Source organism: Trachypithecus francoisi, unplaced genomic scaffold (genome assembly GCF_009764315.1).
Source record: "Trachypithecus francoisi isolate TF-2019V2 unplaced genomic scaffold, Tfra_2.0 Lachesis_group12, whole genome shotgun sequence".
NCBI classification, from domain to species: domain Eukaryota; kingdom Metazoa; phylum Chordata; class Mammalia; order Primates; family Cercopithecidae; genus Trachypithecus; species Trachypithecus francoisi.
In genome coordinates, this window is record NW_022681457.1 from 29,758,965 (window position 1) to 29,774,517 (window position 15,553).

At 40.6% G+C, this 15,553-nt stretch overlaps 1 protein-coding gene across 1 annotated transcript in view; it reads right to left on the bottom strand.

Annotated features, from left to right (window-relative positions):
• Nucleotides 1-310: 310 nt before the first annotated feature.
• The window catches only part of WLS (Wnt ligand secretion mediator), a 135,247-nt gene continuing 120,004 nt past the window's right edge, over nucleotides 311-15,553 (bottom strand). Inside the window, exon 12 of the mRNA XM_033225257.1 lies at nucleotides 311-604. Coding sequence (XP_033081148.1) covers nucleotides 483-604 — 122 coding nt within the window. The 3' untranslated portion in view covers nucleotides 311-482. The remainder of the gene's footprint in view (nucleotides 605-15,553) is intronic.

A 15,553-nucleotide genomic window follows, 5' to 3' on the forward strand; every position in this document is an offset into this window, starting at 1 on the left:
AAGGCCATTACATGTGCTGGGAACATGCACCTTTGAAGGCTTAGCTAGTGGTTCTCAACCTATCAGATGCAACACTGACATTTTAAATACATATATTTGCAATATTCCTTTTTCTATCCTGAAAAAAATTATAGATAATCTAACGATTTAGAAAACAATACAGTATCCTGTTACATGGAGGATAAATAAATAAAAAGTAATTTGTAACAAAATATGTTTTTCAACCTGGAAATGTTCAGGCATGACTACACTAGAGACAGGATAAAGTTGGCCGATGTTTTCTTCTACTTACATGGAGTTAATATGGATGTAAGAGAAGTAAGACAATACTCAAAGCATATTTATTGTTGACACTTTTTCCTTGTATTTAACATTTTGAGATAAAGGCTAAATGAGCATATTTGTGTGCGTATACAAGTACAATCAATGTGACTGTGACAACTGCAAATGAAAAGCTGATAAACGTGTGTTGCCTTGTTGACTCAAATACCAGAAGCTGCGTTGTCATTGATGAAGGAATATTTCGAAGTGCTGAACAATTCTTGATAAAGTTCCGAAACAAACAAAGCACAATCTTCCCTCGATTTACATGGGAGTTGCATTCCTGAAAAATTCAGTATATTTTAAAACCATGCAAAATATCCTTTAAAAAAATATGTAACATGGAGTTTAGGACCAAGGCTCAGGTAACTATAAAAATTTTTACCTACATAAATTTCTAGTGGAGTGTTTGAAATTTGTTTAGGACTGTCTCCTTCATTGTGGGACATTTGCAGATTTCTCCCTTGCCCAGTAAATCTCAATCGCACCTCTTCCCCCAATTATTGTGAAAATCAATTCCTCCACATTCAACCAATTTTCCAACACCTCCCGAGCAGCACTGCCATCCTTGTTGAGAACGTGCATCTAGTTCATCTTAAGATAGAACTGCCCCCCTTATCCCCACTTTCTCTCCCAAATTCTGTGAAAGCTCAGCACAGGCACTGGGGGATACAGCAAGCCATTTAGGAGGATTCCCAACTTGTATCGTTGAATCATTTTTAAATCTGTTTTTATTATTTTTTAAAATGTCTTATCATCTTCCAAAAAGGATGTTTTGGTGAACTGCAAAGAGATATACTCATAGACAGGAAAAAGACCTGGTAGGGTGAAGAAAGAAAAACAGACAGGCAGAATAAAGCTGAAAGCTGAGCCTAGTATCTAAAACACACACTCCCAGGGCTTGTATATGCAATAAAGTTGAGAAGTAACTGGGTTGTCAACTTAAAGAGGAATACTTGATCAGACACACAATTCTATGTTGATAAGATTAAAAACAAACTCTAGTCATCCTTCAGTACCTGTAGGAGATTGGCTGTAGGACCTTTGTGGACACCAATCTCCGCAGATACTCAAGTCCCTTATGTAAAATGGCATAGTATTTGCATAGTATTTGTATGCACCTCCTCCCATATACTTTAAATAATTTCTAGATTACCTGTAATACCTAATATAATATAAATGCTATGGAAATAGTTGTTATACTTTTTTTTTCATTTGTGTCACTTTTATTGTTATTTTTAATTTTTTTAGAATATTTTCAATCCATGGTTGGGTGCGGAACCTGTGGATACAGAGGACTGACTATAATATCAAGGTAAGGATATAGACTCTGGACCCAGACTGCGTACATTCAACTTGGCTTCACTTTTACAAACTGTGGGACCTTGAGCAAATCGCCACATGCTTCTGTGCTGTTACCTATAACAGGATAATATCACTACCTACAATACCACATAGGTCTATTGTGAGGATTAGATAAGTTGGTGTACATAAAGTTCTTAGGAGAGTATACAGTAGTTACTTGTAAACACTATATAAACATTTGCTAAATAAGCAGAAAAAGTTCTCAGAGAAAACACAGTTTTTCCCAGCAGTTTCTCTAGTAAATGTGGAATTGAATTACCTAGACTGAAAACTCAGAGGAAACTTGACATTCATCAATTCTAACCTGTTTGTGTTACAGTGCAGGAAACTGCAGCCAGAGACTGAAAGTCTAGGGGCTAAGCTCACATATTAGTTGAGGATCCACAAGTTAGTTGAGGATCTCGGTCCCCTGGCTCCTTTCTGCTGTTCTTTCCAATATGTCAGCCTGGAGCTGGCCTGGGGAGGGGTGCAGAGAAGCAGCCTATTGTCTTTCCTTCCCAGAGTGTCCACAGGTTCCAAAATTCCACCTTCTCCCAACTGTTCTATAACACCCCAAACTCTCATTTCTTCCTAAGGACAGAGAGCAAAGAATAAATCAGGTGTGAATGACCCCTAAACTCAAACCCTTGAGGAATATGCAAACACGTAATAGAGTTCCCTTAAATATCATAAATCTTCAACTTTGAGGAGGAGGGGGAATGGGTAGGTGGGAGGCAAAGGTTTTAAATTTAGAATTTAAAATTGAATTGTCTAAACTGGCAAAAGTCTCACCACTTTCCCGTTGTGAGACTGCACACAAAGGTACTTGAGAGTCTCCAAGCCTCATTTTTCTCTTCCGTAATGTCAAAACAGAGATCATAAGGCTGACGGAATGGACTCTTTGTGGCAATAAGATACCATATTATAAACAGGACTTAAGGCTGTGCCAGGTAAGAATGAAGTCACACACCCTTACTCTTAAGGAATAAACTATGTTCTAACTGCCATAAGGTGTTTTCTTTCACTCTAGCAGTTAAACAAGCACTGATAAGTCTCCACCCCACAGTGAACATGGGACACATGCAGCATGCATGTTTGCTTGCTATGTATGCAAGCATTCCTCACTTCCTAAATATTTATTGCCCCCTGTAACCTGTTGAATATGTATACTTGGCCAAATAGTTCAGCATAAATTCCTGCTTTACCCCTCTCTCCCTTGAAGTGCCTGCTTTTGGTCTCTGCTGGAGGCTATGCTTCCCAGCCTACCAGGATGGCCACCCTGCAGGCTGTAACCCTTTGTAAGAAATAAAGCTCTCCTCTCCAAGTTTCTGAACCTTGTGATTCTTCAGTTAACAGTAACATGGGGATGATAATAATCAATGCCTCACGGGTTGTTGTGAAGAAGAAATGAAATAATACAAAGCACCTAGCACCATGCCTGGCAGAGAGTCAGGGGCCAATAAATGTTCATCATATTTGCTATTATTATTATTATTACAGGCATCAGCAACCTATCAGAAGAGAAATATTTTTCGTTTGCTCTTTGAAGAAATGAGGCCACCCTAGAAAGGCTTTATTGGTGTCTTCTTACTCCAGGAACTCAGTTACCTTGTAGAGGGGAATGGGAATGTCTGGAAAGAAAGAACCTGAAGCTCAGTTCCCCTAGGAGCACATGAAGCATCGCAAAGACAGAAGGGTTGCAGGGCTGAATCCAGTGCAACCACTTACTCTAGAGTGTTCCTGAGAGTGTTGTCTTCCCTCTGTGACCCTTAAACAAATATGTATGTGTTCACTGTCCAAATATAATACAAGACAGGGTTTGGTATGATGAAGATGCCGCTTATTAAATGAGGAACTCTGAGATACTGCACAAGGAATCTAGAAACTTCATGAATTGGGGGTGAATCTCCCCATGGTGAAAGTTCAGAAAGACTGGCTGCAACGGGCTTTGCAAAATACATGCTTATAAACACATTTTCTCTTCCTTTAACAAGGAAAATGATAAAACTTCATAGTTACAGCAAGAAATACTGGGAAACAAAAAATATGCCCTTAAAAATTCAATAACTTAATATATTCATTGTACTTAGCTGTTCTGGGAAATCCAATATCTTACTGTTGATTTTAATTTTCCAAGGGACTTTGAACTATATTTGTGTAGGTGGTGGTAAATGCCTTCGTTATGGCTGCTGGGTTCTGCAGACTCTCTGCACAGAGGTGTAGGTGGTTAGACTTGTGTTTTCTGGGAAGCAAGGGCAAGTAAGGAGTATCTACTATGGGCCAGCTACATGTCTTTGGTATTCCATTCAACACACTCCTCCCTGTGTTAGAGGAAACATTATTCTTCCCAGCGTATAACAGGACTTTCTGTCCTCTAGGGAACTGGGAAATTATTTCCTTCCCCTCCCTCTTTTATTTCCCCCCAAGGGAAAGAATGACTTCTCTTCTTAGGGAGGTTGGAGAAGGATCCTAAACAGTGGGCTCTCTTGTTTAGGCTGACTGTGCACAGGTTGAGACACCTTTTTCATTGCTTCTGCTTTCCTATGGGAAGAACAGTTGAATCCCAGCCCAAGATCTGCAGGTTGATGTCTCTCTTCTTGGTCTCTAGAATTCATCGATTTGAGGCATGCATCTGACCTCCATGTTTCTGCACCACAGACTCAATTCTCCTCGCGTGCAGGTCCAGACCCAGCTGGGGTTATATCATTTTGAAGGTCATCTGTTGCAGGTCCACTTTCAGGACTCCTACTCAACAACCAGTAAAGGTGCTGTATTCATCTGTATTTGCTGAAATACGACTATTTCTCAATTTGTTCAGAATCAGAGAAGCTCTGCTACCCAGAAGAGTTGGAATGGGCTTTGAAATGTAACCCAAGCATCTTATTATGCAGGTAAAAAGCCAAAACTTGTATGCCCGTCTTGCCAGCTGACCTTCCCAGACCCCACCCAGGTCTGGTCACATAATAACGTGCATTGCCCAAGGTGGCTTGAATGCCTGGTCTGGCAGCTGGAGGAGTGGGCCCTGCACCTGACTTCATCGTGTCTTGGCTTTGTCCAAGTAGTCCCCTTGCCTTCGATTATTCTGTGGCTAATGTTTTCACTCATTTAGAAACATCTGCATCTTTCTTCCCTGGCAGTGCTCCGAACCTTTTTTTTTTTTTTTTTTTTTTTTGCTGGGGGCACTGTCACCAGTGTCTTGAGATATGTTCCTGTTCTGGATCTGACCCCAGAGGACCGGAACCTGCACGGAGGTCTGCTGCCTCCCTGCCTAGCACTCTTTCTGCTCCCACCAGGGTGCATACCTCTGTGAATTACATGGCTGGACTTCTCTTAACATCAGACTCTATTAACTAGAACAATAGTTTTATCTCATCCTGTGATTCAAAGACGGTTGCTAGGGAAACCAGTGGGGATATGTTTAATCTGTAAATCCTGTAATTGCCCTAAATTAGCAACAATTCATACGCTTGCTTCAAAAGGATTTGGACTGAGCTGACTGGGAAGCAGGTGAGTGAGGAAGAACAATCACAAGTTGGCTCCCCTTGTGGTCTGTTCACATTCCTCATAAGGTGTTTTTTCCCGCTGCTTTGCCAAAAAGCTAAAGGGATTAAAGAGGGAGCACTGCAGTGTCCTTCTAATGGACCAGGAAAGCTAGAAAGACAAAATAATACAGTCTTTCTCTTCTTATGGATTCAAGTGGTCAGAGCTGAGTGATTGGAGGCTGTACTGGTGGTGATGGAGAGCGATAAGAGGATAAATAATCCATTTTACTTTAAAATGGATTCAGAATCCTATAATTGTAGTTTGTAGGGGGCTACTAACTCCAAACGAGGAAAAGCGAGGTATTTGGGAAGTCTTATCAGAAGAGACCGGGGTGGTCCGAGCATAGGAGCACAGAGTCAGGTTTGGAGGCACGCCCAGCATCATCCCTGCCAAGCCTTTCCTTAATCCACAGCAGTATTCAGTGGGTCACCCACATGCTGCTTGGGCACTGCCAAAAACGAAGAACTTGCTCCTTCCCAGAGCAGCTCATTTTGTTTTTAAACAGCCCCGATTGTTAGAAAAGCTGCCTTAAATTGAACTGAAAAATAGGGTGCTGGGGGCAGGGGGGCACTTTTCCTCCTTGACTTGGCTGACTGGCTGAGCTCACAGAGGTTTCTTCATAAGACATGCCCTACCTCTGTCATAGGGCCCACACCCAGGAAGCCACACTGGCTCAAGGGCCCAGAACTATCCAGACAGTTGAAGAGTCCCACCTTGAGGCACAGTAGAGAAGCAGTAGGGAAAAAACTGAACATTCCTTGATGTAGTGTTTGATTAAGAATAAAGTGCACAGCGTCTGTCTCTCGGGGCCCTGCAGTGTTTGTGATTTAAAAAAAAAGCAAAATCTAAGTGTAGACCCTGTTGCCCAGGAGAAATGTCACATGAAACTCTTCATACAAAATGGTTCTGAGAATCATCACTACCATTATTGGTGGAGATGACTCAGTATTTTAGACTTAGCTAGTTATGCAAAGTCCAGGGAGGTCATTGTGCTCTCTTTTGGAAACATAATAGTTCCATTAACGTAGCTGAATATCACATTTGCTCTGAGCAGCTGCATCCACTGATGACTCATGTTGAGCGCTACAATCAGTGAAAACTTGGAGGGTATTTCTCCTTTGTAGGTGCAATATCATATGATCCCTAAACCCAGCTCTACTGGGACTGTGGGTGTCCAGGATCCCTCCTAGCTCCTTGCCTGCTTTTGCTGTCAGGTTTGTAAGTTCACCTTCTGTATTTTAAAATTCAGGATTGCAGGCTGGTGCAATGGCTTGCACCTATAATCGCAGCACTTTGGGATGCTGAAGTAGGAGAATCTCTTGAGCCCAGGAGTTTGATCAAGACCAGCCAGGGAAACATAGGGAGACCTCATCTCTACTAAAAATAATAATAAAAAAAAATAGCCAGGTGTGGTGGTGCATGCCTGTAGCCCCAGCTACTCAGGAGGCTGAGGTGGGAGGATGGCTTGAACCTGGGAGGCCGAGGATGCAGGTAGCCATGATCATGCCTCTGCACTACAACCTGGGCAAAAAAGCAAGACCCCTGTCTCAATAAAATAAAATTTAGGATTGCAGGGATTGCAACCTCCTGTCTCTGGTTCTTTGTTACCTGTCCTGCTCTGTGAAGTCTTAGGCGGTCACTGCCTGTGCATAGTTGATATGTCTACACGATCCCATTCTCTTCAGCTCTAATTTATCCAGACCAGCATGTTTAATGAGGTTAGATGTCTGATCTACCCTTTATTAATGTCTATTCTCTCTTTTCTAATTTATTGACAGAAAAGTTGGAGGAAAGTCAGGAGCTGGGGAGTTTTACTTTCTCTGATCTGTTGAAGCGGCATAATTAGTTTATCTAATAGTATACTGCCCTTGTGAGAGGTAACAATGCGAGATTTTGGAAAAAGACATCTAACCTGAGTGCTTATACTTTACATAGCCCTTTTGCATTGTTTAGTACTACTGGTTTTTATGCTACTTAATTGTTTTAAAACAGATATTTATAAAAATAGACACAATTTGCTAAATTTCACTCAGTTCAGTCACTCTTAATGGAAAGTCTAGTTTTGTATGCCACAAAGCCATAACCAAGGTGTACCTCATTGTAGAAAAAGAATCCAGAAAGAAGGAAATGGTTTTGAGTAGCAACTTTGAAAATTTCAAACTATGAAACAAAGGCAGAAATCACTGTTAGAAGGTCCTTGGCTTTCCAGGAAGCCCAAAGCCCAAATGAAAAAGGCATCTTGATTTTCTCTCTGAACTCTGCTCAAGGTTTACTAAGAAACTACCTACCACGTAAAACTGGGAAATACACAAAATACGTATTTCTTAGAAGGTGAGGGGTGTGAGTGATTTTGGCCTCACATTAAGAGAGCCAGAACATGCAAGAACTGCTAGAAATAAGGGACGGAAAGACAGGACTGGGTTCTGGGGCTGCATCCAGGGAAAACATGTCAGTACTGTACACCTAACACCAGATGAGTGGACAGAGACATGTCAGGAGAAAAGAAAAAGGAATGACCTGGGCTCCAAAAAGGAAAGGGCACGGGATTCGTGGGAGGGTATGAGGGATCAGAAAGGAGAAAGGATGGTGATACATAATCACTTTTCTATTTTCTTTCAGAATAATGACTTAAGTAACATTGGTCACTGCAATCAAAGTCTTAATATGAAAAACCAAGTAAGTACATGGCTCTGACATTCCAGAATTCCTTGGTGTGGAGTTAGGACTAGGAAGAATCACAGCCAAAAACAGCTAACAGTAACTCCTATCGCAATGCTCTGTATTTAAGACGTAGATACATCCATAATATATACACTCTGGAGTGGTTTATTAAAAGGCACTTAGAGCCATTCATAAAGAAATAAATGATAGTGCAAGGCAGCTGGATGCAATGGCCAGGAGGGGAGTTAGCAGTGAGTGCTCCTGGGGAGATGCGGAGGCTGGCTGGGCAGAGGGTACAGCGAGGGAGGCCTAAGGGAGCCCTCGTGGGCCTGGGTGATAGTGTTCTCAGAATTCCCCAGTGTGTGTGACCTCTGCAGCTTGACTGTTCCTAAGGGAAGTTTGGAGGATAAAGACAGCATCTCTGGGCAAGACATAAGACACCAGACCAGTGTTCTTCAGGTCTGGGACCCCTACAGAGCAACAGCTGGGAAAGTGTACTGTTATTGGAGGCAAAGCAATCAAAATTCCATTCCAGAAATGTGTTCCTTGCAAATCTAGGTACCTGCTGCTCACTGTTCAATGGTGGCAGACATTTCAGTGTAGGCAGCTGAGTGCTTCTTTTGCATAGACAGGCTGCTTCCCACTTCCCCACCCAAGGGGCACCTGGAAACATGTGTGCATGTGTTTGTCACAATGTCTGTGTGTGTGTGTGTGTGTGTAGAGGCTACTGGTATAAAGTATCCAGGACCAGAGATGCTTAATGTCCTGCAACACGAGGTCAGTTCCTCAGAGCAAATACAGACCCCATTATAAAACAATGTGCTTTGGATCCTGTCAAGGGAAATTCCCTTAAAAGAACTAAATAGACTTTAAGTTGGTTTCAGTAAGGTATACATTTGAATGTGTATATTCCAATGTTTTCTGCTTTTAAATTTAAAAGCTCTTAAAGTTAGAAAATACAGATTAGCATAAAGAAAATGATCAAATAATCCTTACTCATACTATTTAAGTTATTATTAATATGTTGGTATTGATTAATATGTCAGTGTCTTTCCATTTATTCATGAAAATAAGACAGTTATACATATTTTAGTCAGCTGTTTTTAATTACTACATTGTGAATAATCTTCATTGTCTTAAATATATCCTTTTGTATATAATTTTTAGTTGCTTCCTAATACTGTATTTTATGGCTGTACCATTGTTCAACTATCCTCCATTGTTGAATAGCTAGATTTTTTTTTCTATTAACACAATGTGGCAATTTATCTTTTCCTCAGAATGGTTTTTTATTGTCAGAGAGCAAAAAGATGTTTAACAGCTGAAGGGTAAGAGGATAGATAGAGTGACAAGAAATTAGGGTCTGCAATGAGAAGACATTGCTTCAAGTCCCAACTCTGCCACTTACTAACCATGTGACCTTAAGCCAGTCAGCTCAATCTCTGTGTGCCTCAGTATCCTCATCTGCAATATGAGAATAACAATACTTACCTGGCAGGATAGCACAGGAGATTAACTGAGGAAATACACGTGAAAGTACCTTTTAACTGTACCTCACTCTGAGAGAGAAAGGGGAAAAAAACATTATCTTCCATTTACTGTGAATCTCTCATATGCCAGGCATTTTCCTACGTTTTACATGCTTTATTGTATTTGATCCTCATGGCAAACCTGTAAGGCAGGGGCTATTTTTTTATTATCCACATGTTACACAGAAGGGAAATGAGACACGTGGGTAATCTGCCCCATCATGGGCACAACGGTGGAAGTGGCAGCATAGGGATTCAGACCCGGGTCTGCAGGACACATCTCAGGCTCTGAGGTGGATACAGTGCAGAAGAGAAGCATACTCCAGTGTGGCAGAAGGCCAGCTCCAGAGCCTTCCAGACCCAGCTCCCCAGGAGATGAGAGGAATCACCAGCTAGGGACAATTCTGAGGCCAAAAAGCTCATGATAGCCTGCTCGCAGTCTTGAGTCAATGGGTCTTTTATTAGTCTTTAACATGGGGACTACAATCCTTATATGTGTACAGTATTCATGCATTCCAGAGCTCTTTCCCATCCATTCTCTCACTGTTCCTGACTATAGCTCTGTGCTGTGGGTGGGGCAGGAGTCTCGTGTCGTAGTGGCTTGTGAAGCATCATCCTATATGTTAGAACAGGGAAGACTGGAACTCTGGATGCCTGGTCTCAATTCATTTGAAATTTGAATAATCCCAGCTTATTGGAAAAGGAATCCTGTCTTTTCTACTTGGTATCTGTGTAGCTTTGGGTAGCTCATTTCATTTCTCAGATGTTCAGTTTCTTCATCTCTTAAAAGAGATCTAAAACAGGAATAACGTTTATGTCAAGGATGGTCCTAAAATCCAAATGTGGTCATGGAGGATATTAAAAATGCCTACCACTGTGTCCCTCCCACGTCTAAGGCAGTGCACCCACTCCAGCCCCCCAGCCCCCAGTGGGCATCTATACCAGATGACCCCTTCCCACTCCACTGTGGGTGACTGGACTGAGGTGGGCAATGAGCTCAAAGAGGAGTTCACTGGCCTTAACGGATTCATCAAATGCTGAACTGAATCTCTTAGATTCTTCTTTTGAGACTTTTTTTCCCTGATAACTGAATTTTAATTCTACTTAGTTCGACCATAATGTACAGCTGAAGGCTGTAAGTTTATTCTCTGTGGAAAGTAAAACAGAAGTCAAAGAATAGTAAAAAATTGAGAGATTTTCTTATCATGGGGAAAATTGGCACACTAAAGATACCATGGACTCAGAAAAAGGCCATATATATATATATATATTAGGGAAAGAAATGGTAATGACTGGAGGGGCCCATGTTAGTAGAATTCAATATGATAGTATTAAAGAGCACTTCTGGTACTATGAGGAATGAAATATTATGAAATGTTTAGTGCTATAAAATAAAGACAACGTGACAAAGCATACTTTTAATTTTATTCCTGGGCTTGCAAGAAGTTATATACTACTTTTGCACTACCACCTTCACTCCCAAAAAAGACCTGAACGCAATTAAGTGCTAAGTATAGGAAGGCAGGATTGCCCTGCTGGCAAATGCTGATGTTAAAACTGCAATCAAAAGCCAGCTAATAAGATGGAGAGATTAAGCCTGGGATCCCAGCAGTGAGCTAAAGTTTTTATAGGTGGGTAACCCTCTGGCTCTCAACAAAAACAAATCTCCTCTCGAGAGAAAAGCTTCCTCAATTTGGGTCCTTAGATTTCCATGGATTAAGCAATAATATATGAGCACTCAATAATATATGATCAATGAAATATAATCAAACACACAAGAAAGCAAACCACTATAAGCAAGAGGTAGAAGAGATGAGGTATGCCAGACTTCTACTTCTAATCACTTTAAATATTAGAATGATAATATTTGAAATGTATAATAATTATTATAAAATTCATTCAAAAATATGAAGTCATAGAAATAAGCATGCAATGGTAGATTTGAAAAAGACTTAAACATAACTTATAGAAATGAAAAAGGTTATTATTGAAACAGCAGAAGAAGGAATTAGTAAAGTAGAAAATAGAGTTGAAGAAATTAGACTGTAGCACAGGAAAAAAAAAGATGATAAATAAGAAAGAAGGATCAATAATCATATAGGTTCCAAATAAAGATAATATATTGAACACATACAGCTAATTTTACTCCCTTCCCCAAACTTATTAAAACAACAGCAAAGGGATTTTAAACAATCATATAAACCCACAAGGATGGGCAAAATATGAGATGAGACACTAGCAACAAACTTCTGGAAAATGGAATATAAATGAAGAATTGATAACAGAGTTATCAGAACTAAGAAAACCAAATCCTAAATTGATGGTGGGGAAATCATTGAATCAACTGAATTTGCATTGAAACACAACACAAAAAGTAAAAAAAGGAATATAATACAGTAAGGAGCATAAATTAGTATAATAGAAATTAAAGATAAAATAGAGAAAGAACTACCAAATCAAAGTTCTTTAAAAAGACTGTAAAATAGATTAGTAAGATTGAGAAAAGTGAAGATATAAATATGTATGAACAAAGGAACATATTTACAGATAGGCAAAATTAAATTTTAAAAAGATTTTTTTTAATTTAATTTAAAATTAAGTTTAAAAAATACTTTAAGTGCCAAAAGAGATAGTAAGAATCATCTACACTACTTTATGTCTATACACTGGAAACAATTTAAAATGCCCAGAAAAATATAACTTGTGAAACCAGTTGAAGAATAAATAGAAAACCTACATAGCCTTATAATCATTAAATAAAACAATGGTCTAAAATTTTTCTGCAAAGAAAATAAAAGTCTCAGTAATTTTAGTGACATTATTATTGCATTAAATAAAAAATCAAATGTCCAAGAAGAGCCAAGACATTCTGAGGACAAGCAGGATGAAGGAATGTGCGTTTCTATATTGCAAGCCTTATTGAAAAGCTAAAGTAATTAAAACAGTATGGTTTTGAGGTAAGGATAATCAAATTAGTTAATGGAACAGACTAAGAAACCCCCAAAAATCTGTCTCTCTCTCTGTCTCTCTCTCTCTCTCTCTCTATATATATATGTATATATGTGTGTATATATATGTATGTGTATATATATACGTTTGTGTATGTATATGTGTGTGTATATATATTTGCTCGATAAAGGATATTGTTATAGATCATGAGTGGCTTATTCAATAAATGGTGCTGAGAGCATTAGTTATCCATATAGGAAAAAAATTAAAGAAGTTCCTTATTCTCTTATATACAAAAATTAATTTTTGATGGAACAAAATCTTAAATATGGAAGGCAAAGGCTTAAAACTTTTTGAAGACATTTAGAATATTTTTATAATCTTGGAATTTATTTAAAGAATTTTTTTAAGACACAAAAAGTACCCATTAAAAAAGAAAACACTGGTAAATCAACTATACAAATATCATCAAAAAGTAACATAAATAAAAATATAATATAAGGAATTCATGTCTAGATTAATCTTGATCATGGTCTTAAGACTTCCAGTCTCCTGAACTATAGGAAGTAAAATGTCTATTGTTTAAACCACTTTGTCTATAGTATTTTTGTTATAGTAGCCTGAGCTAGGACAGCTTTATATAAGCCTTTGGGGACCATAGATGAACCAACATCACTTGGTTCTAGAATGTTCTGTGGTTTCAATGCAGAAACCTAGAGAATAACCAAGGCTGGGAGAAAGAATGACCACACTGGTGGGGAAGCTGGTGACAAGTGGTAAGGAGTGGGCAACTTGGGTGCTAATTCTTGTTTATTTCTTCCCCAGCCTTGTGGCCCTGGACAAATCACTGGGCCTGTTTTTTTCTGTAGAGAGGGGCTGCTCAGTTCTCATTTGGATTCAACCTTTCCAATGGAGCATTTAAACATGGAGGAGGGATTTTTTTTGGTTGTCACAAGGACTGGGGAACCCTGCTGGCTAAATATCCTCCAATGTGTGAGACAATTGCACCCTAAATGCCAGTGTGCCCCTATTGAGAAGCATCATCTCTAACAGTCCTTTGACTCTCTACATATATATGATGTTTGCTGGTGGGTTGGGAAACATTTGGATACTGTATGAAGCATGCAGGTCTCCACCCAAACCCACAGGTCAGATGATTGCTGTCCAAACATTAGGATCTTTAGGGCTGCAGATGAGATGCTCTGTTCTTGTGCATGTCCTGCTTGGGGGGCTGACCTACCTTGCCAGAAGATTTAGTTGAATTCAGTTGAAGTGTACTATTTCAAACCATTTACTCCCTTGTTCTGACACCAGCAGGAGCAGAAAACTGGCTTGCTCTTGTACTAACTGCGTTCTCAGAACCGTGCATGCAGTGCTTTATCGTTCTGTTCAAAGCTAAGCAGTGCCCTCCTTGGGACACTCTGGGAATGTACAGTATTCATTGCTCTAAGAAAATGCCTTGGCCACAAGGAGAAAACATTCTCTGGCTGTGGCTTGAGCCAACTGGGTCAGCACCAGCCCATGCAGATGTCTCTGTGGACAGAGAAGTCCCTCTGGGAGAAGGCAGCCCATGCTAGGGTGTGTAGATTGATGAGAGGAGTGAGAACTGTATTTCTGTCCTTACTTGCTGCTCTCCTGGCCAGGTGCTCTTGTGCAGTGCACTAGCTGTACAACAGTACCTACTAGCTGGACCCTCTCATTCTCTACCAATTCAGCAGTCTACTCTTGCCTTCATTCAGGAGGCTGTCTCCCCTTGGTTGTCTGAACCCAAAAGCAAAATGTGTGGGTCCCACCTACTTCTCAGGCTCTAGTTCTGATGAATGGGCCTAGGTGTCCAGCCTCCATGGCCTGACATTCAGTGCTGTGTACACTCTGGTTCCAAATTGCTTTTCTACTCACTGCGCCCTAGACTCTCTGCTAAACAGGCTACTTTAGTCATTGCCTCCCAAATAATGCTTGTGAAGTTGCATCTCCACACCCTCATACTCTTCCCTTCCCCTCACCTTTTATCCAACTATTTCAAGACTTGGCTCATTTTCAGTCCTCTGGGAAGCCCTCTCAATTGCCCCCACTCAGGAGTTACTGAAAAGTGTCCTTGTACCTCCCCTTGGTCACTGACTGCACAGTTCATGTATTGGGAACCTTGATTCTTAAGAAGATTTTAAGTTCCTGGAAGGTGGAAACCTAATGAGAAGACTTGACCTTCAGGCCCCTCTACTTAAGACTCATTCCAAGCAATTACCATGGAAACAAATATCTTCTCTTCCTGTCCTCTTGGATCAAAGCAAACAGACAAACAAACAAACTGTTAAAGAGCAAGGAATTTGGCTCCCTGCCTAGGTTGGCAGTGAGAGCATCAGAACAAGGTTGAGGCCGAATCCATGCACCTCATTTGGTTAGTTGCTCATGAACTTGGCTTGGAATACCTTGGCCCCATCTTAAAGAAAGTGCTTCATTCTGGGGACACTGATCAGCTTGAGGCCCACGCTCCTTAGTCCCACCACAGGAAGCCTTCTCTCTCCATCTGTCACTCTTGAGACCATATTGGCTAAAGCTGGCCATAAAAACATCCATATCCTTATAGGTGGAGGCCTTATAGATAGGTTGTTGAGTCAGATTTAGGAGTCTGAGAAAGAGATGCTTTGGATGGTTTTAAAAGCCTTTGGTGAGTTTGCAGAAGTCCTGGACTCAAATCCACCACCACTCAGAACAGTGATGTTTCAGAAAATGCCTGGAAAAGGGCATCTCTTTGCTGAATGACCCTAGTAATGTACTCATTCCCCAGGTAATTACTGAGCCACTCTGTGTTCCAGGCACAGTTCTAGTTTCTGGAAATATACCTGGGAACCAAACAGACAGAAATTCTGCCCTTATGAGCCTCCACTCCAGCTTCTGGCCAAGTCTGTTTTTCATATGGTCCAAGCACTTTGGCAGGTGTTAGGGCTGTAAAAGGGATGGCATGGGAGCCCCTTGGGTAGGAGTCTTGGCAGACACATCTCTTAGAAATACTGCCCCAAGCCTCACTGTTCAAAGTCTGGTATGTGGAGTGGCCGCATCGGCACCTCCAGGGAGCATGTTAGAAATGCATCATCTCAGGCCCTTCCCAAGACCTTCCGAGCAAGAAACTGCACTTTATAATATGATCCCCAGGTGAACTGTGTGCAGGGAAAGGCTTGAAAAGCCTTGCTACAAGACACCAAATCCCA